The sequence below is a fragment of the Mastomys coucha genome, unplaced genomic scaffold (assembly GCF_008632895.1).
Source record: "Mastomys coucha isolate ucsf_1 unplaced genomic scaffold, UCSF_Mcou_1 pScaffold14, whole genome shotgun sequence".
NCBI classification, from domain to species: domain Eukaryota; kingdom Metazoa; phylum Chordata; class Mammalia; order Rodentia; family Muridae; genus Mastomys; species Mastomys coucha.
In genome coordinates, this window is record NW_022196896.1 from 115341763 (window position 1) to 115358377 (window position 16615).

The 16615-nt window shown below is 47.0% G+C and overlaps 1 protein-coding gene across 11 annotated transcripts in view; it reads left to right on the plus strand.

The window, feature by feature from the left end:
- Agap1 (ArfGAP with GTPase domain, ankyrin repeat and PH domain 1) overlaps positions 1 to 16615 on the plus strand; it is a 445290-nt gene that overhangs the window by 300089 nt on the left and 128586 nt on the right. For 8 of the 11 annotated variants that reach the window (XM_031368368.1, XM_031368366.1, XM_031368367.1 and 5 more), the window contains one exon: positions 14711 to 14869. The exons of the other annotated variants lie outside the window; for them this stretch is intronic. In XM_031368368.1, coding sequence (XP_031224228.1) covers positions 14711 to 14869 — 159 coding nt within the window. The remainder of the gene's footprint in view (positions 1 to 14710; positions 14870 to 16615) is intronic. 11 annotated transcript variants of the gene reach the window in all.

Here is a 16615-nt window from a genome sequence, read left to right on the forward strand (position 1 = left end):
CCCCTTTTCCTCCGCCTCCCCCACTTGAGGTCCCCAGCAGTTGGAGGCAGGCCAGCCTGCAGGAGGGCTGAGCTGATGCTCTGAGTAAGGTGGGTGGGGGAGGGTGGACTGGGAATGTGTTTGGAGTATTGAACTGCCTTTGACATCGACAGTCTCAGCCATGCTGTTTTCTCCACACTTCAGCAATCAGGACATCCAGCAAACCCATAAAAAAACCCAAACTAATAGCATGAATATTCAGTGACCTAGAATACTAATTATTGTCATGAATATTAATGGGATTGGACTTGCTCTCCTCTCTTTCTCTCCCGTCCTCTTCCTCCCTCGCTCCCTCTCTCTTTTTTTCCACTTAGCCGGCTCTAAGGATGGGTCATAATGAGAGCATTTAAGAGGGAGCGCTCTCCGCCGTGACAGGGACCGGGGCAATAAGGAGAGCTTGATTAACGCGCGCACTTGGGGGAGACATGAGAGGCTTCACGTGGGCCTGTTCGGGGGAGGCGGCAAGGCACCGGCGGCTCTGTTGCTGCTCCCGGAGATTAATGAGGCCTAAGAGTGCATTAGGAACAGTGACAAAGGTTTGATCTAATGGGCTCAGTCATTTTTCCTTTGAGTGACAGACGCACAGAAGTAATTGGCTGTGCAGAATGGCAGCTCATTGGCGGTACTTAAGGATACATTATCCCCGTTGTGTGGCCCGCAGAGGCTGTTTATCAAAACTGCTCACGCTGCAGACGGAGTCGCTAAGCTGCTGTTACAGTGGTAATAGCTATTAAAGAAAAAAAATAATAACACAGCGTCCAAATGAGATCCGTTGTTGTGTCAGAGAGACAAAGTTTTTCTTTGTTTAGTTTCAAATGGTCTAGAAAACATTTTAATAACTCCAGAGTATGGGTGGGCAGCACGGGTCCGCCGGTCCCCTGCCTGTTTGTAGAATGGCAGTAGGCCTGAGGTCCTTGAGCTGGGCCTCTCCTAGCCCTGCTTGCTCACCCATAATTCCCCATGCTTTGGACTTTGGTTACAACATTCCACCCTCCAATACAGAAACGGACACTTGTGCTAAATACCCTTCAGAGGAATGAAAGAACACGTGTCACCCAGAGCTATTGGTTAGAAATTACTTTCCTTTTTTTTTTTTTTTTAAGCCAATTATTATATGATACCTGGCTTCTGGAAGCCAGATTTATTAAACTAAGTTATGATTGGTATTCAGTAATTAAATTTTGGCAAAAATAATTGGTGACTTTTTTTTTAACAATGTGAGTAACAAGTAATAAATATGAAGAAGGGGGTATCTTTAGTTTTTCTGAGTCACTTACTTTCTGCTGTGGACGCAATTCAAGAGGAAATGAGAATATACTTCTGACTTAGGAAGATCCTTCCCGGAAACTCTAACTATCAGTAAAGTGTTATTTTGTGTGTAAGTTCTATAGGATTTCCATGCAAGGTGTACAGGGATGCTGTGGTCCTGAACTACTCATTTCTATAGTATTGTAAGCCTGCAAGTAAATAAAAGCGGCTCTAGAAAATTTTCACCTCAAAAGCGTGGGTTCAGTGTTTTCTCTAATCAAACTACAGGACTTACCAGAGAGACTAGCCTGGGGCAGGCAGAAGCCATGATCCTAGTTGCTGCCCAAGCAGCCTTTTAGAAGGAAAAGCCAGTGTGTAGACCTCAGCGCTGTCTAGAGAGAGAAAAGCTCAGAGGGAGTTGAGTCTTCAGTCTGCCTACCTCCCGCACTGGCACAGGATAGTCATTCAAAGTCATCTGATATTCTGCCATCTCCCGTCCTGGCTGGTTGCTCTGTGTTGACCCATCATGCAGACAGTTTTATCTTTCTGAAATACATCTAGAGCATGGGAAAAAACCCATTCCCGTGGGTTTTTAATTCCCGTGCTAACCCTAACCCCAAGTATTCATAACTGCTCTGTGCCACCTGTGTTGGCATTAGGTATAAGATGTGCACTACAAGAATTGAGGGTGGGGTGGGTGAGGGAGGCGAATGATAAAGCCACGGGGCCACCTTGGCCTCTTCCCTTAGAGGGACAGTAGCCAAGTCCACTCCAAAGTATTCTAAACTCAAAGTATATTTTGCGCAAAAGACACCTGTTGCACTGATCACATAAAGAAACAAAAAGAACTGGGCAGTGGTGGCCCACGCCTTTAATCTCAGCACTTGGGAGGCAGAGGCAGGCGCATTTCTGAGTTCGAGGACAGCCTGGTCTACAGAGTGAGTTCCAGGACAGCCAGGGCTACACAGAGAAACCCTGTCTCGAAAAACCAAAAAAAAAAAAAAAAGAGAGAAAGAAAGAAAGGAAATGCTTTAAAAGGCACTGGAGAGACAGTTCAGGGGTTAAGAACACTGTACTGCTCTTGCAGAGGACCTAGCTTTTGGTCTCAGCACCCCTGCACAGCAACACACAATCACCTGAAACTCCAGTTCCAAGGGCTCTGATGCCCTCTTCTGGCCACTTAAGGCACTACATGCATGTGTTGTGCATACATGCAAGCAAAAAGTATTTGTATATGTTAATATATGTGTATGTATGTGAATATGTGTATATACATATATACATATACACATGTGTGTGTGTATATATATGTATATATATTAACTAAAGAACACTTAGGCATGGTACTTGAGACTGAACATTTGGTTCTTTTTGCGAAGTTTTGTAAAACTACTTTTCTGACTATTGCTGTATGCTTTTGGTTTATACAAAAAGCCAGGTTTTAACACCCCTTTGTGTAACGATTCCATCTCGGCTTGGACATTGACCATTTGTACCTGAAGTGGGTTGCTGCCAAGCAAGCTTTGGGATGATTTCCCTCCAACACCCACAGTATTTTTCCAGCAGGTGCCTGTAAGCAGAAGAAAATTGGCAAAATGGAGAATGGTTTGAATGGTTGAACTTTGAGTGCTGGTGCCGGAGCGGGGTCGGGGGGCGAGGTAGACTGGGGGGAGGAGGCCAGCTTTGCCTTGGGAATATGTGTTTATTTCTAAATCACATCTCTTAGATGGAAACTTGCCTGAGATGCTCAGCATCTGTCGGCTCTTGAGTTGTGCCAGTGATCTGACAAATCCATTCTAAGGAAGACTAGATGCTAGGGATGAGGTGCTAGCAGCTTTGCCTCTCACTCGCTTGCTGCCACCCACTGACAGGAAGCAGTTCAGTCCTGGCTCCTCCTATGTCCCACGCACACGTGTTCCCTCTCTCTTCTCTATCCCCCTTTTAGAAGGTGCACTTCTGGCCACCTTAGCACAGTCCCTCCCTGGCCAATGTATTGGATGATATCACTGGGTGAGTTAGTGAGCTCACATGAAGTGAAACAAGTGTAGGTACTGCCTGGAACTAGGAGAATGCTCCCAGACCAGCACGAAGCACACGCAGATCCTCTGGATCTTGAAGAAGTAGCCGCTTTGAAACTTTTACTAAAAACTAAGTAAATAAACTATAGAGGAAAGGAGAACCCACTGTCCATGAGATCGCCAACTCCCAACGTGGTCAAAGGCTCTGCTGTCTGCAGGGTTCCATGTTCCATGCATAGTTTGATCATTTCCTTGTTTATTGCTGGCCTTATTACATTCATTTTATGTGTTTTATGAACTGTGGTCTGCATTGTTCTAATATTGGCAGTCCTCTTTGGAGCATTAGTCATTTAGAAAATAATCTGAAACGTGGATCAGAGAGATTTACGCCATTCACTGCAGCCCACAAGTGAAAGTTGTCTATCAAAGTGTTGTGTCTAACCGTGGGAAACTGATGAAAACAACAAGAAGTACCTGCAAGTCAGCAAGGCCAGTTGCCTCCCTTGAGTCAACAAGCTGAAGTTCAGGATCTCAGAATAAGATAAAGGTTATGTGACAATGTCAGGAAACTTCCTGCCAAAGATGGATCACAGAGCCAACAAGGGATCTCTGCAGGCCACAGGGACTTACGCTCAATCCCAGTAGCCTGACTTCAATTCTGGGACCCAAGTGGTAAAAGTGGGGAACCAATTCCCACAAATTTTCTTGTCACCTTCACATGTGTGCCTACACACATGCACACCATAGTTTTTTGGTTTTGTTTTGTTTATTCTTTCCTATGGTGATAGCTAAGGCAAACATCTACATGTATCTAATAAAATGCTGACCTATTTGCCTTGATGCCGATGGACTTAACCTGAAGTACTCATTTGGCAAAACTGGTTTTAAGGAATTTATACAATAAGATAGGCTTTTGTTATTTCCCTTTGGCACCATAACTAAAGAGAAATCAGACTAGCAATAGCTATGTGCACATTTTAGGTACACCTCAACTTCTCTAATTCTAGGCTTTTTTGACTTTGAATGTGGTCATTCTGAGAATTTAGTTAATCAGATATGTTTCACTGCCTCAAGGTCTAGAAAAGTGCAGTAACAGAAAGATGTACCCTATAGCAAATAGTCCCAGCTTTATGTCTCAGGAGTGAGTAGATTGAATTGCACCTGTCTACAAAACAAGAGCCCATAGCATGCAGGGCCAGGGCTCTCACACCTGAGAAAAAGACCCTGGACATCACCTTGGGGAGAACAACTCTTGGATAGAAATTCTGGTTGCCAAAAGGAGGGCAGCTTTCCAATGCAAATACTGGAGCGAACAGCCTCTCTCACAGGCACTTAAATCATTTGCATCTCACTTTTTATGGTGGCGGCGTGAATTATATTCTTTTCGGCTTGTAATTAGAGGACCGAGCAGATGGTGAAGGCCTAGCTTGCAGTGCTGTGACCATTGGAATAGCCTCTGTGGTCCATCAGTGATTGTGGGGACCCCGTTCTCCTACGTGCCCCGTGTCAGCTTAGGAGCCTGGACCTGAGACATGTTCTCTGACTGTTGCTTGAGTAAAGGCCCCAGTAGAGAAATGGGGCTTTTTTCTACTATATTCTGGAGTTACAGTTTGAGTTTGGGTTTTTAAAGTTAGAATTCTACTATGACTGCTTCCAGCATGGTGCTCACGGGGCCTTTCCAGCTTCTCATTCTCACCCAGCATGCACCAAAGTACATGGCCATCTCTTCAGTAACTGAAGCAATTCATTGTTTCATTCTTATTTAACCAGTAAGCCAAAGCCAAGGATTTGGGTTTGTTTTTGTTTTTGTTTTTTACAACCACCCCCCCCCCCTTAGTTAAACTCTTTGGTAAAGTTGCATCCTGTTTGGGAAGCTAGCCAGGAAACAGAATAGGTAATGAAAATGTGTTTTAAAGGGATGATTGTTGATGAGTGTGCACTTGAACACTGCAGAAAGCCGTCGGCTCAGAGGATGTACTTTTTTTTTTTTTTTAATCAGAGCAGGCTATTTTTAATGTACTAAGCTTATAGCTTAAAAGAGGGAGTCTGTCTTTGATGTCATTTGGGGGATGAAAACATCCTCGTTCAATAGAAAAGCAGCATCTTTTTCACGCTCATTTGAGATCAGTTCAGGCAACATACTGATGCTCATTCAGATATAAATGCCATATTCACTTTGAAATGCAAATTGTTTAAAGAAAAATAGCATATGGTGGAGGTAAGTATCTTTTCAAATCAACTCTTACACTTTAGGGAGGTAAGTACAAGGAAAATTATTCTTTGGAGAGAATATCAGGGCTTTTGACACGGGGAAGCTTGTGCTCATCAAGAGGAGCAGCTAAGCACACGCACATATCCATATCAAGGAAGAGGCGCAGGGGCCATGGATTAGCATGGTAATGTGGCTGCCCCCTGCTAATCAGGCTGCACAGCTGATCCCTGAACTGGGGTTTTCCAGGAAATGCCCTTCCTGAGCTCTGAGCCCTGAGCTGGCCAGGTAGCTGACTAACCCCTGAGTTTCTTGGTAATATTTGGGAGGAAGTTCCCAGATGAAAAGCCAAGTTGGTGCTTTAGGGACCACATTGAGAACTCAGCATCCCAAGGCTGTTCAGAGAGGGTCGTGCCCTGGGACTCGCTGCTGGGAAGTTTCCTCTGCCTACCCCAGTTCTTGCTTTTGAAGAGGCATCTGTATTCACAAGCCAGCAGGGCAGCGGGGTTTTTTTTTTTTTTTTTTTTTTTTTTTTTTTTTAACTTTGTGAGGAGGGTAAATGTGACCAATACAATATTTGTGTAAAAAGTGCAAAACCCAAGCTGGGGAGGTGACTCAGCGGATAAAAGCACCTGTCACATGATGGACAACCTGAGTTTGATTCCCAGGACCCATATGGTGAAAGAAGAGAAACAACTCTCAAAAATTGTTCTGTGAGCTCCACACTAAGGCAAGGATGCGCCTACACACACAAACGTTCGTTTATTAAAATGTGTTTAAAGGAAGTGAAGCATTCTGAACTACAGCTGAATGCAGGTGGCCGTGGCTGGCAGCCCAGAGGTCCCTCCTGTTGCTGCCTTCAGCACACAGGGTGGCCCCTCTGACTTAGCATCCCATGGGTGTGTCATGCCCCTTGAGCCCAGTCCTGACAGCCTGAGTGGTCCTCCTTGCTGCCACCTGCCCCGTGATCCGTCTGCTGTTCATCCCCTACCGCTGGTCAGCGGCTCCTCCATTCTCAGTGGTATACGGGTGATGGTTGCTGTGGTGTGCCCTTGGCAGTGGATACAGCTGCTAACATCCAGGGTGAGACTAAAGAGCAACCACAGTGAGCATCTATGTTTGTGATTTTTGGGTAGACGTGATTGGGTGTGTACCTGGTCGGGGGAAGGGTGAATGAAGAGGGAAAATATTTAAAGAGAAGTGAACCAGACTCGAACACTCTGTGGAGCTTTGTGCTAACACACGTCAGTGAGGTTGCCCTGTGAGAGCGCAGTGTGTCCTCTGCAGGCTTCACTCACCCTCCATTTGTCCAGAGGTAGTATGACTCCAGAGTCTAAACTCAATGTTGCAGTGTTCTGAGGGAGGCCTTCTGGGTCCTTCCAGCAGGGGGAGCCCCCTGCCCCTCAGTCTCTCTGAAGGCTTCTGTGTCTTGGTGCATGAGTGAGGGACCCTGGGGTTGTCTGACCCCTTTAGGTAAATTAAACTACAAGTTTGCTGAGGATGTCCGTGCCTGCTGCACAGGGCCTGAGTGTGATGAGACAAGACTTCAAAGACAAGGAATCGGGACAAGAAAGGCACAGGAGTCCCCGGCTTTTGCTCCAACCTGTTACATGGCTACTAAGACTTGTGGGCTAGGACAATTTACAGCCCATCCCAGAAGCATCAGTAGCCAGGGCAGTTAGCTCTCTCAAGATGGCATGGCACATAACATGCTAATACAGTGCAGAACCCTAAATTAAGGCTAGTCTTCTGTAGCTCGGGGGGGGGGCAGCTAATCACCCCTACTTTTGCCATAGAAACTGACATTAATTATCACAGGTGGTAGAAAGTCTGCCCATCTCAGGGTAATACACTCCCCATCATCAGTTTGCTCTGCAGACACCCTCAAAAAAAAAAGACACAAAACAAGAGGGTGTCGGTGGCCACACCTACAAGATTCAAGGAAAACCAAGGTCCACAGAAAGCTGCCTGCCCACAGTGGCTAGTAGGGCACAGAAGTGCAGTGCGGCCACAAGAGTGTCAGGGTGCAGGAATGAAAGAGGCAGGTAGCCTTGGTCCCCAGACTCAGGCAGGGAGTAGACACTTCCTTTTCAGGCCCTTGTCCGTGAGTGCATCAGAACCCACCCAGGTCCCTCTTCCATCCCATCAAAAGAGGAAACCTAATATGGCTTCCAGTGAGTACCAGCTGTGTGGCTTCAGACTCCTCCACATCCCAAAGACCCTAACTTTATGTCACCTTCCCAGGCATGCCAACAAAATGCTGTCTGAGAAAGTATGTGTGTGATCTTTTAAGAGGTTATTCCTCAGCAGAGACCTACCCTAGACTTTAATGCTGCACTTTCTTTAAGCTCTGGGTTGGTATGGCTTTCTGTGGGCTGGCAGCTTCAGCTGGGGGTGTGATTGCATCTGTAGAGCTCTTGACCATCTCACGCTTGAAATTTTAACACTGGGTAACGAGAGCTCAGGACATACCATGGTCATAGCTGGTGTAGTTACAGGTTTCACTAAATGTGTAACATCAAGCACCAGATAGGTGTAGGGTACCTAGCCCTTCAACTTAATGATAGGGAGCAAAACCAGCCCCCACCTCACTGGTGTACTTCAGCCTGGCTTCGAAGGTGTCTGAGACAGTGCTCATACACACTTCTGTCTTAAGTGGTCTCCAGGTCAAGGTCTTTAGCTCTCAGACAGTCAGATAAGGACTGACTTCACAGTCCTTCACACATAAGACTCCTGCCTCTTGGCCTAATTAATTACTTGCCAGCATGAAGTGAATTGCCACCCAACGAGAGTCCTAGCCCTTAAGTGCTTGAAGAATAAAAGTATCTTTAGCATAGCTACTCTTGGTGTTCGTAGATGTTTGCAGACGTGTAAGTTCCTTATGTGGTGTCCTAGGCAGGTCCTGCTAGATACTCTGCTGTGAACACTATATACACAGGGGATAGTAATATTGGGGCAATTAGTGATGTTTGCTTGGAAACAGAAATGGAACTATGTGTTACATGTTTGCAGGTGTATATTTAAAAAAAAAAATAGCATTAGATACTGCCCTGGTCAGTACAACACAGCCTAGAGGCAAGAGTTTTAGGTGATGGATTTCCCATATGAGATTGACCTGTGGGCATGTCTGTGGAGGATGTCTTGATTATTGTTTGATATAAGAGAGCCGATCCCACTGTGGGCAGCACCATCCCCTAGGCTGTATAAAAAAGCTAACTAAGCATGCATAAGTCTGTGAGCCCGTAAGCAGTCTTCCTCCATGGTTCCTGCTTGAGTTCCTGCCCCAACTTCTCTCAGTGATGGACTGTGACCCAGAATTATCAAATAAAGAATTTCCTCCCCTAAGCTGCTTTTGGTTTGTGTTGTGTTTTTTTAATTTATTTATTTATTTATTTATTTATTTATTTATTTATTTATTTATTTATTGAGACAGGCTTTCTCTGTATATCCCTGGCTGTCCTGGAACTCACTCTGTAGACCAGGCTGGCCTCGAACTCAGAAATCCGCCTGCCTCTGCCTCCCAACTGCTGGGATTAAAGATGTGTGCTACCACCACCTGGCTGTGTGTTTTTATTATAGCAACAGGAAGGAAATTAGAATAGAAATTGTGCACTGATACAGTTAGAAATGGGTATAGGTACAAAAGGTACAAAAGAATACTCAGTAAATCCTAACCTTTGCCTGGCAGATGTACTGAAAGGATAGAAATACCCAGAAATGTGCATGTTAGAGATGCTTCTTGACCATGAGAGGCAGACTCACCACTTCCATATGTCATGTGCAGCTTTGGACAGTGGTTTGCCTCCAGGTCTAACATCTCTCCTTATATATTTATGTTTAAAGGCAGGGCCTGCTTATGGGCTTATGAACAGTATAATGAGTATAGAAACATTTCCTGGTGTTCATATCTTTCTTATTTTCAACTGGACAAATACAGACCTGCATCATCCCTGAGGGTATCTGGTTTAAGGTGCTGTCATTGTTCTTGAGACAAGGTCTCGTTTTATAGCTTGGAGCTCATGATATAGACCAGGCTAGCATCGAACCTACAGCCAACCATCCTCTTGCCTTTGGCTCCTGAATGCTGTGTGTATCTCACCATGCCCAACAAAGAAAACATTTTTGGTTTATTGAGTCACGATCAGTACAATTCGTAACTCATGTTAAAATGGGATAAATTAGTACATATGAAAAAAAAAGAGTTTTAATCCCAGAGGAAATCAGAACTATTGGGTTTCTAGGATATTTCCCTCTGTATTGGAAAACTGTTTAACTCCGAGTCATGAAAGAGTAGGAAATGGTGGGCAGGGGGCTGGTGCATCCAGACAAGTCAGGTGGCATTACCTCCATGAAGCCAGGACCACAGCTGTCAGACATTCCCATTAGCCAAGTGATGCCAGAGCCATAAATTTTAAATTTTTATTTATTGGGGGAGACATTTTATGACGAGAGGACAACTTGAGGGAGTCAGGTCTCTTTTTATGTAGGGTCAAACTCAAGTCATCAGAGAACAAATGTCTTTGCCAGCTGAACCCTCTGCTAGCCCAAACCATGGGTTGTTTTGAAATGAAATCTCCAAATTTAATCCTACTTAGGGTATAACATCGTACATAAGCAAAAATATTATCCATGAACACTTCCTGGCCACTACTCCAGGCCACAGGTATAAGCACACCGCTCAGAATTCTACCTTCGTAACTGCAGTCAGTTTAGTCTTGCCTCTGGGATCTGGGGTGCCTGGGTAGATGAAGGCTGCTGAGCGCCTGCTTTCTCAGAGCAGTGAGGATAGCTCAGGCCCTTCTGAGCCCAGGTCTCCTTAGCTACCTAGGTCCCCTTTAGCTCCTTGGAGACTCCCTCCTGCTCAGAAAGTGAGCTCTGCCAAACCCAGAGCTGCCTCACCAGCATCTTAATACATCTGGCTTGTCTTAAATGTCATTTGACAAACAGCAGGAGGTTTGCAATTGAGAGAGGCAGGAATGCTTGAATAGTCTCTTCCTGTGCTGTCTGTAGCAGGTACACTTTAAGAAAATCTGCCTTCATTTTCCAGCACCTTGGCATCCTACCACCAGAAAAAGCCCTGGCAACCCTGAGCTCATCCTCCAGACGTCTCCATCTGAGCGTCTGTGCTGCTGCTGGGTTCAGCTGCTGGTGGCTCCTCCCCAAGGCCTGTTTCCCTAGTCAGTGATGAAGACTTGGCAGTTCTTTCCTTGACCTATCATGAAAGTCACTTCAGAAGTGTTAGGCAAGTGGGTTGTCCTGTAGGCCCACCCTTCAGCAAGGGTTTCCAGCCTCCAGGTCACACGGGACGGAAGATAGTTATGAGTGCACCCACACGTAAAGACCCAAAGCTTTTTGTGGGTTTTATCTACTTATTGTAATGTGATTACCCCATTCTCAGTCTTCATTGATGACAGTGTCAAAAGTTTGGATGCTTGTGAGTTTCTTTATTTCTGACTCTTTGATAATGCCATGACAAAAGGCAACTTCAAGGAGAAAGGGTTTGTCTTGGCTCACAGTTCCCGCTTCCAGTCGGTCACTGCAGGGAAGTCAAGGCAGGGAGGTCATGGTGAGGAGCAGAGGGAGATAAATGTGCCCATCCTTACCACTCAGCAGACTTCATACACTCCTCTTACAGTCCAGGTCCCACAGCTAGGGAATAGAACCACCCACTCCCAGGCTGATCCTTCCCACAACAATTAAAGCAACCAAGATACTCCCCTGCAGATGTACCCACAGGCCACCCCTCATTGACACTCTCTTCCCAGGTGATTCTAGATTGTCAAAATGCCATTAAAACTAACTATCTTTGGTGGTTTGGCTATGCTTGGCCCAGGGTGTGGCCTTGTTGGAGTAGGTGTGTCACTGTGGGGGTGGGTAATAAGACCCTCCTAATCACATGGGAGCCAGTCTTCCACTAGCAGCCCTCAGATGAAGATGTAGAACTCTCAGCTCCTCCCGTACCATGCCTGCCTGGATGCTGCCATGCTCCCACCTTGATGGTAATGGTCTGAACCTCTGAACCCGTAAGCCAACCCCAATAAAATGTTGTCCTTGTAAGAGTTGCCTTGGTCATGATGTCTGTTCACAGCAATGCAAACCCTAAGACACCATCACAGCATCATTGCTAGAGAATAGACAAAGGAAGCAGTGGCTGGTGTTGAGCATTGTCACTGTAGACCAGAAGATGATCAAGCTTTTTTTCAGTTTATAAAGTGTTTGGGCCTGTGGTCATAAAGCATGTGTAGGCAGAATCATCTTGACATGTTGCTAATTGGTATGAATCTTTATAGGCTGAATGGGCTTGGAGGACCTCAAAGGCCCAAGAGGCGTCTCCTCTCTCATTCCCTGAAGCATGTAACAGCCTCCAACACACACACACACACACACACACTTCATTCTTTTGAGAAGGAGCCTCCTAGCCTGTGCTGGCCTGGAACTCTCTTTGTAGTGCAGGCTAGCCAGGAACTCACTGTTGTCCTGTCTCTACCTTTTTAGTACCATAGCTATGAGTGTGCTTCACCACACCCAACAGTCTTGCCTGACTCTTCTTCCATCATGGCAGCCGTATCCCGCAGATTCTACCTCATAGGATGGAATTGGGAGCGATCCAGGAGAGACACTGGGGTGGGGTGGTGGCTCTTTTATAAATATGGCCTTGATAGGTAGATGTATGGCATCAGCGTGCCCAAGAAAAGAGGACCAGAGTGGGCAGTGTGGGTCCCAAAGAGCTGGTGGGAGTGACACCAGCGGGGAAGCAGCCAGCCAGCCTAAAGCAGGCTCAGGGAACAGCCTCCGAACTGATTCTCCAAGTCTCTCTGCCCTCCCTCCTTAACATCCCTGCCCTGCTCTTCTCCTTGCTTGGTGCCCCTAGGAGCAGTGTGCACAGCTCGTGGAGGCAGCCCCCAGCAGAACAGTCTGGCCGAGGGGCTGCAGACACAGCATGGTGGGTACAGCCTAGCAAAGTCACAGCTCTGTCCCTTGTGGAGGGAGCCCCTCTGGACGGTGCTGCCTCTGTGCTGTGGGGATGAGTTTACAAAGAGGCAGCTTCAGGGTGGCCTCAGAAGAGGCCTGGGAGGGATCCTGGCAGCTGTGTGCACTGTCTCCTTGGCAACAACAGCCCCTCCCCAGCTGCTAGGAGGTGTGAGGCAAGAGCAGGGTCTTGTTATTCATGGCACTGCCCCCCAGAACATGGGCCTCAGAATATTGCTATTCTTTCCAGGGTGTTTAGATGCTCCTGAGCCTTCAGAACATGACTGCTGGGGGAGGCTGGTCCTAAGGCTTTGAGCATGCTCCCCCCCCTACACACACACACACACCAACACCCACACACATAGATACACAAACGGCTTTCAAGCATCTGGCCCTACGTCTTCTGTGATGAAGAACTTTGCTTGCAGTTTGTGGTTGTGTCTCTAGTTTCTATGTTGAATGTTGGTCTTAGTTTCGAGCCTGAAGGCTCACGCAGACTCATGTAACCTGGGTATCTAGAAAACAAGGGTAAGGTTGTCGGGACTCTGCAGTTTGGACATTCTCAGGCCTGCTTTTCTGTTCCCTGCATGCCACGGTGACAGGAAGGTCTGTGGCTCTCGGCTCTCCCCTTTGCTGTCACTTCTGGGTTTGGTCTGGACTCTCACAGGTGGTTTCCCCTCTGAGGTTCAGACCACACTCAATTCACACCGGTAGAGAACCAGTGTTCTGTTGTGCTTCTGTGTTTGATGGAGAGGCAACATTATTTAAGTTAGTGTGAATTTTCAGCTTGAAGAGTTATAGGATCATCTCGGAGTGTGAGGACATTAGTAGATTGGGTTTTAGTTGATAAAGAGTAGACCATAAGTGCAAGTGGCACTGATCCACAATCTGTAGCCCCAGGCTGAAGAACTCTGGAGGACCTAGCTGAGCACTAGTGTCCTGGCTATAGTTATAATGCGACCAGTGGACCGTTCCCTCAAGCTGTCATTCAGACACAGACTTCTTCTTATAAGCTGCTCTCTTCAGCTGTTCTGTCATAGTGATGGGAGAGATGACCAGCAGTCTCTACTTAGCACATTGTGGTAGTCTGCTCCGTACTACCTCTCACCAAACAACTAAGTTACTGGTGTGTGTGTGTGTGTGTGTGTATACACACCTATGCACACGCATGCATGTGTCTGTTCACATTAGAATGCAGGTGCATGCGAATCCATATTCTTTCAGCCCTATCCCTTATCCATCAAACTCAGAAAGCCTGCTTTTTAAAGCCTCTGCTGGGCCAGACTTGGGCACTGCTGATGGGCCATGCACTTAAAGCCCTGTTCCAGGAAAACCTTCCAATGCAACAGTTCTGAACCAAAACCACTAGGAAGGTTCAAAAACAGGAAGCCAGTAGCAGGGCATGGTGGTGCACGCCTTCTCTGTGAGTTTAGGGTCAGCTGGTCTACATAGCAAATTCCCGCACAGCCAGGGCTATGTAGAAAAACCAAACAGTAGCTCCAAAGAGCCACATGGCTCTCTAACAAACCCATTCACAAGCGCGGACATGATTGGCCAAGCCTTAGAGGAAAGCAGCTAAGTAATTACTTTGTTGAGCCTAAAATTGGTGTGGCCAGGCAATCATGTGTTTCGATGTTGAGCAATGAACTCAAATCATCGTGCCTATAAAAGAACTATCTTCCTTCATAGCCCCTGCAAGCTCTGAAGCCACCAGGTGGTTTTTGTGTTTTGTTTTATTGTGTTTTAATCTTTACAGGGTCAGTAGTGAGGGTCTCCACTGGGGTGCCTCTGTGTTGATTACAAGGGACAGTTGTCCTGTGAGCAGTGTCTCCTGGTAACAGACAGTTGACTCCCAGTAGATGAGCCTCTGTGGATAGGTTGGCATGGCCAGCCGCTGGTGGTCCTCTTTCCGCCCTGTGATGGCTCATTCTGCTCTCACTGGTTCTCTTGTCTTTAGAGGTTGTAGCAGGGCTACTTGTCTTTGGAATAGATTTATGGGCAGTTGCCCACAGCCTTTCTTCACACTTGCTCAATGGGGCACCACTGGGGTTCACAGCGCCCTTTTCTTCATGATCTTGTGCTGTACAAGGCTTCCTTTGACTTACCGGAGTAGGCAGGCGTGCAGGGGTCAGGTACTCGTGCCAGCGTGAAGCCCCACAGGCGAGGCCATGCTGGCTTCTGTGGTCTGCAGTCCGGCGTGGTGTTCATCTGACTTGTTTATTCCTAGGGAATGTCACTAGTGCGTCTGGGTCTCAGATGGCAAGCGGCATCAGCCTGGTCTCCTTCAACAGCCGACCCGATGGCATGCACCAGCGCTCCTACTCAGTCTCCAGCGCCGACCAGTGGAGTGACGCTACAGTCATTGCAAACTCAGCCATCAGCAGTGGTAAGAGGGGGCACAAACTGTGGCCATCTCCAGGTCCTCTGTGAAAGCCAGGGGCTGGGTTCAATGCCCAGGGTGCCCATGCTCCACTGGGAGCGTGGTGCCATGGCCTGCTCTTGACAGTGGCACGCATGTCTCACCAGTCACCTGTGAGCACTTTGTCCTTGATCTCCTGTCTCATCTACATCCCATCATCCATCTGTTCTCCGCTCAGGGCGTAGACCTTGAATATTCTTCACTGGTCAGATCTACAAGTGGAGGCTGCAGATGGGACACGTGCCTTACCTGTGGTTATGTAACAGGGACATAGTGAAGTTGAAAAGGGATGTGAGAGATTATATCCCGGTCTTCCGGCCTACCAGGATCACTGGCATCTCACCATCAGCACATAGTTTATACTGTTGAGTCAGTTCATCTGCCTCTCCGTCTTCAGGATTCCTGGTGTAGCTTCTAAGTTCTGGGGAATCCCCTCTGTCGTCTCTCCTAGATTTCCATGTTTTTTTGGCAAGTGTGGCCTGCTTCCTGGGGGACAGATGTGGCGCCCTGGAAACAGCCTTTGATGTTTGCGTGACAGCATGAATTATGCAGTGTGCCCCGTGCTCTGGCTCTGCAGCTTGCTTGCCTGTGGCATTCTGTCTGTGGCCTGTTCACCGGTATTTAAGGGAATTCCCACTGTTGTATGTAATCTATCAGACAGGGTTTTGAGAGTCATTTTAGCATAATTTGTTATAATTAAAAGATTCCACGTCAGGTCTTCCCTGTGGACCCACCAGCTGCTGCAGCAGGACGCTTGCTTTGGGTAAACACCATCTTACTTCTGGGCGTTCCACAGCGCTCCAATAGACGAGAACAAACATGCTTCCGACCAAGCATGGTCTCTTCTCAAAACCAAGAGAGAGGCTGTGTCAGGAAAGGTGATCTGAACAGAGGGATATCAGACAGACAGCTCCCAGGAGTTGGCTAGAAGAGCAGAAGCCCAAGCTGTTCCATGTGTCACCTCCCACAGGCTACCACAGTCCCACCTTTACTGCACAGATCCATCTGGGGGCTAGCCCCAATTCCCACCGTCTTTAAGGAGCACAGGAGCACAGAATCCTATGGGACACATAAGTAAAATGTGTGTGTGTAAGTGCCTTATTCGGCCTCTTAAGACACAAACGTTCCCCTGTAGTGCTCCATGAAGCAACCAAGGAGAGAAGCCTGAGGGCTCTCCGTCATGTTTTTTTTTTTCTTTCTTAGTTGACACAAGACCCTTCTTTTTGTAATCAGTTTATCTACCACCTAACACACACACACACAGAGGCCCACCCAGTCTGATCTGTATGTCAGGGGCAGCAGCAGCTAGCCCGATGGCAGCAGTGCAGACAGAGCCTAGAAGCGTTAGGATTTACTTCCACCTGCACTGTGAAAGGCTTGTCTTCTAGGCCAGCACCAGAAGTCTCTTTTCTCTGCCCTGTCATCCACCCTAAATTAAGACTTAGGCTTCAGAGAACTTTTCAATCCTTCCCCCTTTGACACACAGGTACCCCTGGGGTGTCTGCCTCTAGGCCACTGTGAGCCACTCCTAATTAGATAGATGACTTTGTAGTGGGTAAAACTGGGAGGCAGGAGGCACTGGCTAAATTAAGAGGAGAAGGCAAGAGGAACCCATTCTGTGAGATGGAATGCCCCAGTGCTTTATGGCTATTACTGTTGTGTGGCTTTACATTTAAATACCTGAGGTTTAAAATTAAACGTCTAATAGAATTT